The following is a 15,164-nucleotide window of genomic DNA, read 5'->3' as shown; positions in this document are numbered from 1 at the left end:
ATCCCCATAGGGATGTATGTGGAAGTTGGCCTATCTCCCCTCCTCACACATTAAAAAAGAAAAAAGCGGGCACCCAAAGAACTCAATAGTAGTTGAGCAGAAATTGACTTAAACAAATAAGGCATCTGGTTAGATTAATTCCTTTTACAGTCAATAAAAACTCAAAAAGAAAACAGTATTTAGAGTACTTTCAACTGTATCATTGTAATGTCAAGTGAGTTTCAATGATGAAATGATAAAAGGGATGTTCAGCCACAATATCTAACTTACTGCAACTCCAAGAATAAAACACACATACAACATGTTTCTGGAGACCACACAAAACTGTTCAAATTGAACAACTTTATTGAATTTGCAGAAGCATTCTACAGTAATACATTTTTAAAGTCACAAAGCACTTAGTAGGTACATGTATACATGTACATTTCAGAAAACAAATAACAAATAAAATTACTCTCAGAAAGCTGCAAAGATGAACATGTATAGACTAAGAAAATGGCCAGAAGTACCCAAGGGACTGTATTTTGCTTATACTTAACACTATTTCCATAAAAATACAAAGAAATTTGATTATGAAATGCCTCTACAGTTAGACTCTCTCATCTTACAATCACAGAAATAAAAACACAAGATTATATACTGTTTTATATAGACACAAAGACACTGGGATATAATATGATTTCTTACGACTTTAAAGAAAACCCCGACTAACTTAAATTTGCTTTTAGAATGAAGCCTACGAACTACAATATACCTTAAAAGTGTTACTTAAAAAGCTCCATCTTTCTAGTGTCTAGTTTATCTTAAAAAACTACAGTGATGGTGAAAATGAACTGGCTTAGAGTATTATAGTCAAAAGCAGTATGGTCAAGTGGTCCACAAACTGTTGGCTACCAGTCCATGAAGAAATAAGTCACTTAAACACACTGTAGGTCAGCACACTTTTCTCTAACTAAATTTTTACCAAATATAAACCCTGTCATCAATCTAAAAAGTGTGTCTAGATTCACTTTCTGGTACATGCTATCTTGTCTGTGGATCAGTAACAGTTTGTAGACTCGCACATTGAGTTGCAATGATCTAGACTATTATGAATGACACTGTAGACATAAGTAAAAAACAAAAGTGAGAAAGTGAAAGAAAAAATGTAGGTAAGTTGTTGGAAGTAAAAAATATCAAGATCAATAAATATTCTACTTATATTCTAGTTAATAAAATTTAGTTTTGAAGAGTTATAAAATCTTACGTAAAGTAGGGAAGAGTGAACTACTTGAGATAAAAATATGATTTATAAAGCTTTAAATTTTATTAGGCTTTCTATCTCTGCAACGTTTCAAAAAAGGCAGTTCCATGTAGGCAATTACTTTTGAACTATAATTTGATGGGTAGAAGCATGACACTTTAAAATTAGCCCCATCTGCAAACTAAAAAGACCTTAGAAAATTTTTTTTGGTTTTAAAGTACTTAAACTGCCTAGAAAATCTGCTGTTTCCCCTATCAAAGATAAAATAGATGTCTGTATTTTTAACGTTAGCGTTTATTTCCACGCTTTTTAACTACTTTGTGTACTTCTCCAAACAGTGTCCCACCTTTAAAGGGAGTAATTGCCAGCTTATTCTTAGAAGCTAGATTAATTTTGCAATCCTTCAGCCAAAGATAACGGCGACCTAGAGTAGAAGATCCCATGGTATGGGCAGCCACCTTTACTTCATCAAATGCAGCTTCACAAAGAAATGAGGCTGCATCATATGATTTGCTCAGAATTCCAAGTGCCTGCTGGACATGACTAGGATCTGAGCTAAGAATTTGTGCAGCCTGACTAATGTCAGCCTGCAGAGCCCGTACTACAAAGGCAGTATGGGTTGCAATCCGCAATGCTGATGCTGCAGCTTCATACGTTCTACAAAGTGCTAAGTCCACTTGTTTATCAGCTGGAGCTACCTGAATGCCTGCTGGTGGAGTGGCTTCAGAAATAAACCCCAGGATTTCATCATCTACTTCTGGAACTGATAGTATCTGTGTTGCCTCTTTGGAAGAAATGGGATACTTGCATGCCAATGAAGGCAGCTGCCTGTCAATTTGCTGCCATTCCTCTTCAATTACTTTTAAAATAGATTCGTGGAAAGGAAAAGATAGTTCTGGGGCATCTACTTTATCATGCTGTGATTGCTTAGACATTTCTATGCCTAAGGTAGCAAGTGAGTGAGAGACAACAGTTTTGGCAAAAGAAGACATCAGTTCAGATCCATGTATATTTTGAAATGTCTCAAAGGAACCTGAATCCTTTTCCTCTACTGACTTTTTACTGAGTCTAGGCAATTTTCGTGGAGGAGACAGGGATTCAGTTTCTTGAAAATTAGACTGATCAATTCTCTTCCATATATTTTCTACATCCAGTAGGGGCGTAGAGTTAGAAGCCCCAGGCAAACTACCTACCCCACTCTGGACCAACAGAGAATTGATATAATCTTTGATTGCCTGAGCAAGTGGTGGAGAAATTACTCGTGATCTCTCAGACTCTTCTACTGTTTTCCTTTCACTGGAGAGAATCGACTGACTTGAACCATGGGACCTCTCAGTACATAATGGCTGCATTCCACTTTTCTCTCCAGAGTAAATATTTTCTACTATGTCTGTGTAGCAAGTAGTGGTGGTTTCTTTAATCACTGAAGGAGAAGCTGCAGCAGAGACCAACATGGCAGTGAGTTCATGCTGAGATGATGTCGAAGAACTTTTCTCTAAACATCTATCACGTCTAGAATTGGAGGAAAGAGACAAATTCCCTCCAGAAGCTACCTTTTGCAACTGTTCCCTGCTAGGCAAGGTTGTGGCCATAAGAGGCTCCCTAGATGGGACTCCCTTAGCAGTGTGTACTTTCTGAGCTGCCTGTCGTTCAGTCCTGCCCAAAGGAGGACGGGGGGAGATTTCAGGAAAAGAAATACCCTGAAAAAATCCACCAGAGGGAGTAGTTGGAAGTTCAGAAAAAGGAACAAAATCCCTAGTGGACTTCACTTTCTTGTGTTCTTTCTTCTTTCCTGTAGAGGCAAAAGAGGCAGGAAGTTTAAGCATTACTTGTTTTAAGCTGATTTTATTCTTTGCCTCCTTGCTAACATAGAGCTGTTGAAGGAAAAGACTCTCTATTTTATATTCTGAACAACCAATTTGACAGGCAAATGATAATGGACATATAAGCAAGTTGGGTCAAAATAAATAATCATGAAATTAGCAAATGTCATGTAAAGGAATTAAATATCAACTTGTTCTTATAATAAAAATCTAAAGTTATTTCTTCTATTTTCAAAAATATTTAAATGAGTCGTTTTAAAATGGTTTACCAAAATGTCAAAATATTTGCTTTAAAAATTGCCTTGAAATCAGATTATCTAGCAAGAACTGAAAATTTAAATGCTTATCAACAGAGAAAACATGCATATGTAAATCATACTGTTATATATTAAGAGGAATAAATCAATGACATCTTGATAATATAACAGTATAAAGGAAAGTGACAAGATTTAGCCTATCATTTATATATTTAAAATATAAAATAATACCATGTATTACATAGATGCATAGACAGTATTTTTAAATAGGCTGGAAAGATACATTATCAAAAAATGATAGTGGTTGCTTCTATGGAGATAATACTTAAAAAGGGTAAATGGAGGAATTTTGTCTTTGTAATTCTCTTAGAAAAATAAAATCTGAAGCCAAAAAAGACAAGTATTCTGGTAATTTTAGGTCGTGTGAAATGAGACATTTGTACTTTTCTATTTCATAGTTTTCAAAAAAGCTATTTAACATAAACTTCTTGTAAAATTAATGATATGAACAAAAATTACATGTCTTGGTAATATTTTAAATTTTATCTTCTTCATGGTTACTGTATCTTATGAGTCTGAAAAAGATCACATATATTTGATGCACATCATTTAAAATTTTACCTTCCTCATTGTCACTGTATCTGTCGGAGTCATTACTTCCATTCTGCCTTGCATTTTCTGCTGAAGAAGAAATTGTTGGCAAAGGAGTAGAAGATCTTGACTCTGTTCCTTGTTCCCTCAGTTTCAACAGCTTTTTCTCATACAGCTTTCTGGTAGTTCCTATTTTAAGGCAGAATTAGCATTAGTATTTGTATTACCTTACTGAAGATCCAGCTCTGATATTATCTTTAGCAACATTAAAATGTTACTTTAACTTTCCTTTCTAAATTTAAGTGCTTAAAAATACTATACAATGGTCTGGCCTGTGGTGGCGCAGTGGATAAAGCATGGACTTGGAACACTGAAGTAGCCAAACTGGACTTGCCTGGTCAAGGCACATAGGAGTTGATGTTTCCTGCTCCTCCCCGCTTCTCTTTCATCCCCTCCCCTCTCTAAAATGAATAAATAAAATCTTAAATACTATATAATAAATTCTTTTATAAAAAGATGTTGTTATGGTCATTTTAATATATTATTAAAATAATATCTCTCATGAAATACACAGTAGATTGATACAGGCTTTACTAAGAGCCATGTACAACTATTTTATGTTAAATGAATTTATTGGGGGTCATGCTGGTTAATTATACAGGTTTCAGGGGTATAATCCTATAAAACATCACGATATTTTGTAGTGTGTGTTCACCACACCAAGTCATGTCTCACAACTGAGTATTTTTGACTGAAAAGTTTTGAACTTTGTGTATTTTTTCCAGTACATATAATAGTACTTGCCTTTGTAGAAAAACTTATTGATAGATTGTACTCCTCTAAATTACTATGATTAAACCCCATAACTAGGTCCTGGCTGGGTAGCTCAGTTGGTTAGAGCATCGTCCCAATACTCCAAGGTTGTGGGTTTGATCCCTAGTTGGGACACATACAAAATCAACCAATGAATGCATAAATAAGTGGAACAACAAATCGATGTTTCTCTTTTGCTCTAAAACCAACCAGTAAAAAAGGATAAATAAATAGCCACAAGAGTCTGACCAGGCAGTGGCACAGTGGATAGAGTGTCAGCCTGAGATGCTGAGGACCCAGGTTCGAAACTCCAAGGTCGCCAGCTTGAGCACAGGCTCATAGATACAACCCCATGGTCACTGGTTCAGCTGGAGCCCCCTGGTCAAGGCACATATGAGAAAGCAATCATGAATAACTTAGGTGCTGCAATGAAGAATTGATGCTTCTGATCTCTCTCCCTTCCTGTCTCCAAAAACATACATAAACCCCCCCAAAACAAACAAAATACCTCCATAACAATAGATTAATACACTTATAAATAGCTATCCAGTTATAGGAAAAGCCTTATAACTTAGATTTTTAAAATTTAAATATGTTTGACATGTGTTAAGATACAGAATTTCAGTTATGCAAAAGGAGTAAGTTCTAGAAATCTAATGCATAATGTTGTATAAATTTAAGGCACTAAACATATTTAAATATAAATACTTTGCAGTTAAAATGGCCTTTTATTTCGGAAAAGACATAACAAATTATGTAATGATTAGATGGCAAAGTAAAATGGAATATAAACGAATTAACACATTTCAATGTCAATGACAATTTAAAAGCCCTAAACAGCTTTTATTTTGTTTTACACTAGTTATATATTTATGTCTTCTGTTGATTTCTATAAGATAAATAAAATAATAAAGCAGCTAGAGAGGGGAAATGGGGAGATGTTGGTCAGTGGGTATAAAATTTCAGTTCTGCAAGATGAGTAAGTTCTGGAAATCTAATGTGTAATGTGGGTCACAGTTAATGATACTGTAGTATATACTTGAATTTGCTAAGAATGTAGAACTTAAGAGCTCTCACCACACAAAACTATGTAGTATGTTAGATTATGGTAATCATTTCATATTGTTTATGTTTACCAAAACATCAAGTAGCACACCTTAAATATATACAATTTTGTCAATTATACCTCTAAATAGATGGGGAATAAAATGAACAGCTGGCATACCAATATGTAACTTAATGTATGTTGATAATACACTTTTCAATATCTCCTTTTTGGAATTTTACATAAAATTTAAATTAAAAAAAGGTATTAGCCTGACCAGGTGGTGGCGCAGTGGATAGAGCGTCGAACTGGGATGCGGAGGACCCAGGTTCAAGACCCCGAGGTCGCCAGCTTGAGCACAGGCTCATCAACTTAGACCCAAGGTCGCTGGCTTGAGCAAGGGGTTACTTGGTCTGCTGTAGCCCCAGGGTCAAGGCACATATGAGAAATCAATGAACTCACAGGGGTCCCAAAATTTTTTACACAGGGGGCCAGTTCACTGTCCCTCAGACCGTTGGAGGGCCGCCACATACAGTGCTCCTCTCACTGACCACCAATGAAAAAGGTGCCCCTTTCTGAAGTGTGGCTGGGGCCGGATAAATGGCCTCAGGGGGCCGTAGTTTGGGGACACCAGAACTAAGGTGTCTCAACGAAAAACTAATGATTGGTGCTTCTCATCTCTCTCCATTCCTGCCTGTCCTGTCTGTCCCTATCTATTCCTCTCTCTGACTCTCTGTCTCTGTGCTTAAAAAAAAAAAAAAGGTATCAAATGTCTGCTGGTAATAACATCAATCAGCAAATACCATCTATTCAGAAGCAGTTATCAAAAGACAAATGCTGAATCCTTGTTTGCAACTACACCTATAGGACAAAATAAACCCACAAATCTCCAGTGTTCAAACTTTTATACAACTTAGATCAAAATATTCAGATCGTCCTCATCTTGAGGTTATTTATTGCCAAGAACCTTCAAAATTAAATCATAATCAGCCATGCAAAATCACCAAAAGTAACCAAATGATGGAAATCCAGTGTATTTAGTACCAAGTTTTTCTCTTTTTAGTTTGTTCTTCAAGGTATCAGCCTTGAATTCCAACACTTTTAAAAAGGTACTTTTAGGAACTTCTCTGATCTGGTGCATCATTTTATGATTCTACCATGTGCAAATATTGTTTTTTTCTCCCATTAAGAATAAAACAGGTCCTAGCAGGTTGGCTCAGTGGTAGAGCATCAGCCCAGTGTGTGGATGTCTCGGATTCAATTTCCAGTAAGGGCACACAGGAGAAGTGACCATCTGCTTCTCCACCTCTACCCCTCTTGCTTCTCTCTCTGTCTCTCTTCTCCTCCCCTCCTGCAGCCATTGGAGCAAGTTGGCCCTGGGTGTCCAGGGATGGCTCCATGGCCTCTACCTCAGGCACTAAAAAATGGCTCCGGCTGAAACAGAGAAAGGGCCCCAGATAGGCAGAGCATCGCCCCCTAGCGGGCATGTAGGGTGGATCCTGGTTGGGGCGTATGCCAGAGTCTGTCTCTGCCTCCCTTCCTCTCAAAATAAGTAAATAAATAAATAAAATACAAAAAATTAAATTACTAGCCCTGGCCAGTTGGCTCAGGGGCTAGAGAATTGCCTGGCATATGGACATCCTGGGTTCAATTTCTGGTCAGGGCACAGAGTAGAAGCCACCATCTTCTCTCCCCCTCTCCTTTCTGCAGCCAGTGGCTCCATTGGTTTGAGCATTGGCCCCCTGCGCTGAGGATGGCTCAGCTGGTCCCAGAGTGTCAGCCTCAGGTGCTAAAACTAAGCTCAGTTGATTGGAGCGTGGGCCCCAGATAAGGGTTGCTGAGTAGATCCCAGTCGGGGGCACATGCGGGAGCCTGTCTCACTATCTATCTCCCCTCCTATCACTTAAAAAAATTAAGTTACTAATTTAAATAAATTTGGCCAGCCATACTACCTCAGATTTTCTTTCCTCAGCTGACATATAAAACCCATGCATCTCAACAGGTAGTATAATATGAGCATTATCTCAAACAATCTCAACAACTTAAGGAAATATGGTCTGGTCATATAAATGATTAATGAGAGACTAGCCCTTAGAACCCAAACTTAATTGCTAGATAAGAGTGAAAAACAATTTGGGATACTGCTTCATAGAAAAGATATTCAACTTACCCACAATAGGGCCAGGATTCACCCCATATTTCACAAGCTGATCCAGAAGATCTTCATTAGTGAGCTCTGTCACATCTAAGTCATCTTTATCCTCTAGTCTGGGTTTATCAGTTTTCTTTGTGGCTTTCTGTAAACAAAGTCCAACTATCATTTATTTTCACATGAATTAAGAATGTTTCATTTACTATATAAATAACACTATATACAATAAACATAAAAATTCACCTTCAAGTTGATTTATAACCAGAGTAAATTTTGGCAATTTGACTAAACTAAAAGTAACCCACTGTTTGGAGATATTTCCTAAATTTGGTTATAATTATACAAACCTAACAACCAACCAAATACCGTATTTTCCCATGTATAAGAAGCACCATTTCTCGAAAAATTTGGGGTCTAAAAACTGGGTATGTCTTATACAGTGGTTGTAGGTTTGTTTGGTTTTTTTATTTGCTTGTCTTGTTTTCTCGCACTTGTTTTTGTCCTTATTGCTGAAGACAGTGATTTGTCATCAGACACAGATGAGGACAAGCTAATGGATGGGGAGATTTGACAGTGATGGAGTTGTGTGAATTTTATAAGGAATAAAACTTGAATTCAATAACTTTATGTAATACATTTTTTTTCCAAATTTGGGCCCCAAAATTAAGGTGCCTCTTATATATGGGAGAAATATGGTACCTCAATTTTGAAAGCTGTTATTGTTAAAATAGTCAGTTTTGGCTAACTTGTCTAAAGAGGAGGTGATGGCATAAAAAATTCAAATGAGCAAATAGGCTGGATTTAAATATTTTCATCTAATAACTGTAAATACAATTTACTACTGGCCTCTTTCAATAATATTTAAAAGTTCAAATTAATCTAGGAACTTGACTTTACCATAGAGATACATTTCCTTTAAACAAGCACATCAGAATTTACAAATCCAAATGAATATTCTTATTGTAATATAGTGACTTTAGTAGCCAGTTTTTGACCCATGAAGGAAGTCAGACATATCACTGTTGACACAGCTTTGTTATTATATCTAGTTCTATATGACTACTTCACTAAGACTATAGTAGTCCATCCTTATTCAAGGGGAGGATATGTTCCAAGACCTACAGAGGATGCCTGAACTGCATATAGTACTGGATCCTATATATACCATGTTTTTCCTATACATAAATATCTATGATAGTTTAAATTATAAATTAGTCACAGTAGGAGATTAATAACTAAGAAAAGAACAATTTTAATATACTACAACAAAGTATATGAATGTGGTCTCTCAAAACATCCTTTTAAAAATATTTTTAAATTTATTAATTTTTAGAGAGAGGAAGGGATGGAGAAACATCAATTTGACTTATTTATGCATTATTGGTTGAGTCTTCGATGTGCCCTGACCTAGGATCAAACCCACAACCTTAGTGTATTGGAACAAGTTGGTTAGAGTCTAACCAACTAAGGTATCTGGCCAGGGCTCAAAATATCTTAGTATATTACACATAGAGTTTGTATAAAGGAGTGATTCATGTCCTGGGTGGGACAAAGCTGGACGATGCCAAGATTCTGTCACGCGAGTCAAAACAGCACATAATTTAAAACTTAAGTATGAATTCTTTATTTCTGGAATTTTTTACTTAATATTTTCAGACTGGTTGACCCAAGGTAACTAAAAGTGCGGATAAGGGGGGGACATTGTGCTGTAGTTAAAAGAACATGGAACAAGCTTTGAGAGAAATTACAAAAGTTTTTAAACTAATTTAAGAAATGGCAGTATCTACTGGAAAAACTACTTAAACTTCCAAAGAAAACAGTTGAGAAGGGAGCAAAAGTATGATTTTTCAAGGTTGTGGCAAACAGCCCTACAGATGCTTTAGTAATCCTAGAAAGCATCAAAGCACCAAACAAAAATGGCTGTTTAAGTAATGGCCACAAATATCAGTAAATTTAGGCCCAAATTATTATTTAAGGCATAGTAGTAAATACTAGAAATATTTTATGCCAAAGGGCAAAAATCACAGAGTTGTATGAATTGCTTATTTTCCAATGTTGCTGAGAGGGGAAAATATAAAAATATTTGGCCATAAATTAGAATATTTTTTAACCAAACAAAAATTTAAATACTTCATAAGATTATAAGACATTATTTTTAAAGATAGCTGCTAATAAGAACTAGATAATTTAAGAAAAAACCCTCAATAAAAATCTGGCTAAGTTAGTGAGGGTACTTTAAGAAGACTTTCATGAACGGGTGGGCAAAAGTAGGTTAAAATTTTGAGTATGCAAAGTTTATTCTTGTATTTTTAATTACTGTATTATTTACTTGTTTTACAACTGTAAACTTCCTCTGCACATTCCTGTATAGACTGCACTTACTGGGATCATCAGGCTCAAATCTTGAAGCAACCTACAGTTTGCCTAGAGTCTAAGAGTTAGCAAAGCCTTGAATTTTTTTTTTTTTTACAGAGAGAGAGAGAGTGTCAGAGAGAGGGATAGGTAGGGACAGACAGACAGGAACGGAGAGAGATGAGAAGCATCAATCATCAGTTTTTCATTGTGACACCTTAGTTGTTCATTGATTGCTCTCTCATATGTGCCTTGACCATGGGCCTTCAGCAGACCGAGTAACCCCTTGCTTGAGCCAGCGACCTTGGGTCCAAACTGGTGAGCTTTGCTCAAACCAGATGAGCCCGCACTCAAACTGGCAACCCTGGGGTCTCGAACCTGGGTCCTCGGCATCCCAGTCCAACGCTCCATCCACTGCGCCACCTCCTGGTCAGGCAAAGCCTTGAATTCTTCAGAGAAAAGACTTTTAAATCAAAGAGACCTAATCCCACGTTAGTGATATATAATGCTTACAAAAATCAGGGGTATTTCAAAATGAATATGAAGCAATAAAGTACCCCCTAATTTTTGTGAGCAGTATACTTGGATTTTCCAAAATGTATAGACAGGCTGTAGAGAAAACCTGCATTGTATAATATAAATACTTTAAAGAAAACCAATCAGGTATATATTATTTATAGATAATCCCTCCCACCATAGAATGTTCAAACTCTACTATTAATAAACATCCAGGAATTTCAACTTGTAATAGCTTAAGGTTTTCAAGAAATCTTTCTTTGTAAGCCACCATACTCAACCTACTTTTTATTACTTATTTGTATAAATGTATTATCTTCTCCAGATGGTAAACTGAGCAATAGTCCCTAAGGCTGGTTTGTTACCAAACCTCAAATTTTGGAAAAGTTACCTTTAAAAAGTTTTACCCGCTTGACCAGGCGGTGGCGCAGTGGATAGAGCGTCAAACTGGGATGCAGAGGACCCAGGTTCGAGACCTCGAGGTCGCCAGCTTGAGCGCGGGCTCATCTGGTTTGAGCAAAAGCTCACCAGCTTGGACCCAAGGTTGCTGGCTTGAGCAAGGGGTTACTCGGTCTGCTGAAGGCCCGTGGTCAAGGCACATATGAGAAGGCAATCAATGAACAACTAAGGTGTCGCAATGAAAAACTGATGATTGATGCTTCTCATCTCTCTGTTCCTGTCTGTCTGTCCTTGTCTATCCCTCTCTGTCTCTGTAAAAAAAAAAAAAAAAAAAATAATAATAATAAATAAAAATTATAAAAAGTTTTACCCTAGTCTGAATCCTAATCTTGGGCTGAGAATCTGTATTTTAACAAGTGTCTCAGGTAATTTTGGATGCAGCATTTAATAAGGTAGCAGGAAGCAGCGGCCTTATCATACTTACATTCATATCTCAAGCATCTAAAATAACAACAGTGCCTGACACAGGAACAGGCACCTGATAGATGTTCTGATCAATGAATGAAGAACATACATACCATCTGGGGAGGAAAAAGTCACTCATTTAAAAAAAAATCCATTTCTTATTAAGAAATAACAAAAGGCTTAGCAAATCAAAACAGGAAACCAACTCCTTTATATTTTGTTAAAACAAAAAACTACAGCTATACAAAGAAATATTAAAAGGTCAATAAAGTAAAAATAAGGTTAAGTTAAATAGAGTTGGGGTTAACAGGCTGCTTGGTTTTTAATTTGCAGGGAGAAAAATTCCAGAAAAGTAATGCCATTTTATGAAATATAAAATTTAATAATAAAAATTGGGAGATAGGTAGCATGGGTATACATATAATTATCAAGCCAGCAGTTTCAATGAGGAAGGAAGCACTGTACTGATTCCTACCTATAGAAAGCTTTGTTCCTTTTAAGGAAATCATTTAATCCCTTAGTTTCATTCAATCAAAAATACTCAGTACTTACTATGTGCCAGGCATTATTCTCTCATTTCTTCCCAACTACCAGACAATCTGATCTCGAATATCTTTTTTTTTTTTAATTTAACTTACTGATTTTTGAGAGAGAAAAGAGAAAATGTGGGGAGGAGCAAGAAGCGTCAACTCGTAGTAGTTTGTGCCTTGACTAGGCAAGCTCTGGATTTGAACCAGCAACCTGAGCATTCCAGGTCAATGCTTTCTTTATACACTGTGCTGACATAGGTTAGATTCTAATATCTTTTTTTAACTCTAAAATCCAACAGTTGTATATCATTTTTAAATCTCTACCATTATCAAAGATGCTTAAGTATAATAATAATTATTGTTATAAATTTTAGTGAGTTACTTATGTACCAAGTTGTATTTTAAGTATCTTATATGTATTAAATTAATGAATCCTAAAAAGCCTAACTGCCCCATTTTACAAGAGAGAAAAAAGTGCAGGTGTCATGGGTAACACACAGGCAATCTACACATTATGCTGTACAGTAAGATATCAACAGACTTGATGCACATATCACTTTCACAGACTTCACTCAATTCTGAAAAAATATACTATGGTAACAATGTATTGTTCTGGCATAAAATAAACACAAAAATGTTTAGAAATCACATGTAATAAATAATACAAATGCTGAGCATTAGACCCTTTCACAAAACAACCTATTGTAAGCCTCAACCTAAGTAGCTATTAGATGATTCCTATTTTCCAAATGAGAATTGAATATCTAATAGATAATGCTCATTATTAAAGGTCATCTAAATAAGTGGCTAACCTGGAATTTAAATTTATAATCCTGATTCAGAAACCTATACACTTAACACCTCAGTGTAGAGTATGATGGCCAATTTATGGTTTAATTAACATTCACCATCCTTAGCATACTTTTTCTTTTTGTTCCATGTCTTCAAATATTTCCTGGTAAGAATTCATAACCCACCAGATCAGATCAGTCAAGAATGTTACGTTTCACTGGATTTGAAATAGCTACACTGCTTTCTTTGCACCTTAGAGGGAAAAGGCAGATCGTCAGCTATGTAAATGTTTATTAATCTAGATAATCTCAACACCTAAATATACTGGTATTACCACCTAACCTGTGGTGGTGCAGTAGATCAAGTGTTGACCTGGAACGCTGAAGTCGCTAGTTTGAAACCCTGGGCTTGCCTGGTCAAGGCACAGATGGTGAGTTGATGCTTCCTGCTCCTTCCCCTTCTCTCTCTCCCCTCTACAATGAATAAAATCTTAAAAAAATTCTGACATTAGCTAGATGCATAAAATAAAAAACTTAGGAAAAAAACCCCTAAAAACCATATTTGTGCATGCAAAACATTTTTATGCTATTACATCAAATAAATCTAAGAGATCATGGCTATGACCGAAAACTATTTCTCCTTTAATTAAAAATATTCCTCACAAACCCATGTTTAAATAGACAGTATATGCTATGTCTTTGGTCAAATCCACATTAATACTTGTTTTAACATGTTAAAAATTCACCACCTAAAAATCTGCCTTTTCTGCAACTCTACAATATAACTTGGCTTTCTCCTAGATTGCAAATATTCTTTAAGAATTGGGAGTCTAGGCCCTGGCCGGTTGGCTCATTGGTAGAGCGTCAGCCTGGCATGCAGTTGTCCCGGGTTCGATTCCCAGCCAGGGCCCATCTGCTTCTCCACCCCTCCCCCTTTCCTTCCTCTCTATCTCTCTCTTCCCCTCCAGCAGCCAAGGCTCCATTGGAGCAAAGTTGGCCCGGGTGCTGAGGATGGCTCCGTGGCTTCGCCTCAGGTGCTAGAATGGCTCTGGTTGCAACAGAGCATCGCCCCCTGGTGGGCATGCCGGGTGGATCCCCGCTGGGCGCATGTGGGAGCCCGTCTGACTGCCTCCCAGTTTCCAACTTCAGAAAAATACAGAAAAGAAAAGAATTGTGAGTCTAGTCTGACCTGTGGTGGCACAGTGCATAAAATGCTGACCTAGAACACTGAAATAGCCAGTTCAAAAAATCCTGGGCTTGCCTAATCAATGCATATATGGGAGTTAATGCTTCCTGCTCCTCCCCCCCTTCTCTCTTTCTCTCTCTCCACTCTCTAAAATGAATGTTAAAATAATAATAATAATCAGGGGAAAAAAAATTGTGAGTGTAGCCTGACCTACTGGTGGCCTGGTGGCACAATGGATAGAGCATTGGACTGGGACGTGGAGGACTAAGGTTCGAAACCCCGAGGTCGCCAGCTTGAGCCCAAGGTCGATGGTTTGAACAAGGGGTCACTAGGTTTGTGTAGACCCTCGGTCAAGGCACATGAGAAAGCAATCAATGAACAACTAAGGTGCCGCAATGAAGAATTGATGCTTCTCATCTCTCTCCCTTCGTGTCTGTCTGTCCCTCTCTCGGTCTCTGTCACAAAAAAAGAATTGTGAGTCTAGCCCTGGCCAAATAGCTCAGTTGCTTAAAGCATTGTCCCAAAGCACAAAGATTGCCAGTTCGATCTCCAGTTGGGGCACATACAGGAAGACTGATGTTCCTGTCTCTCCCTTCTTCTCTCACTAAAATCAATAAATTAAAAATAAGAAAAGGAAATATAAGTCTATATTGTTACTATACATGGAGCTAACAATGACTGGGATATAAAATGTTGTATACATAGAAAGAATGTTTATAGAGAAAAATATTATAATAAATGTCCTAAGGTCCTTTTCCTGCATATTCAATATATTAACCTCATGCCTGATAAACAGTCTATCAGACTCCTAAGTTAATTTATAACTTACTTTTAATGTACTTTACATGTTGTTGTTTTTTTAATTGTTTTTTAGTTTATTCATTTTTAGAGAGAAGAGAGAGAGGAAAGAGAGAGACAGGGGGGAGGAGCTGGAAGCATCAACTCCCATATGTGCCTTGACCAGGCAAGCCCAGCGTTTCGGGCCGGCGACCTCAGCATTT

The 15,164-nt window shown here is 36.9% G+C and overlaps 1 protein-coding gene across 5 annotated transcripts in view; it reads right to left on the bottom strand.

The window, feature by feature from the left end:
• The window catches only part of TMPO (thymopoietin), a 36,726-nt gene that overhangs the window by 16,155 nt on the left and 5,407 nt on the right, over positions 1-15,164 (bottom strand). For 4 of the 5 annotated variants that reach the window (XM_066262119.1, XM_066262128.1, XM_066262137.1 and 1 more), the window contains exons 2-3: positions 7,943-8,069; positions 3,945-4,103 (exon numbers count right to left, since the gene is read on the bottom strand). In XM_066262119.1, coding sequence (XP_066118216.1) covers positions 3,945-4,103; positions 7,943-8,069 — 286 coding nt within the window. Of the gene's footprint in view, positions 1-313; positions 3,036-3,944; positions 4,104-7,942; positions 8,070-15,164 lie in introns of those variants that run through there. The other variant, XM_066262110.1, reaches the window with a different exon arrangement.

Source organism: Saccopteryx bilineata, chromosome 1, assembly GCF_036850765.1.
Source record: "Saccopteryx bilineata isolate mSacBil1 chromosome 1, mSacBil1_pri_phased_curated, whole genome shotgun sequence".
In the NCBI taxonomy this organism is placed as follows: Eukaryota; Metazoa; Chordata; class Mammalia; order Chiroptera; family Emballonuridae; genus Saccopteryx; species Saccopteryx bilineata.
Note: the sequence above shows the minus strand (reverse complement) of the source record. Positions and strands in the feature narration are given on the sequence as shown.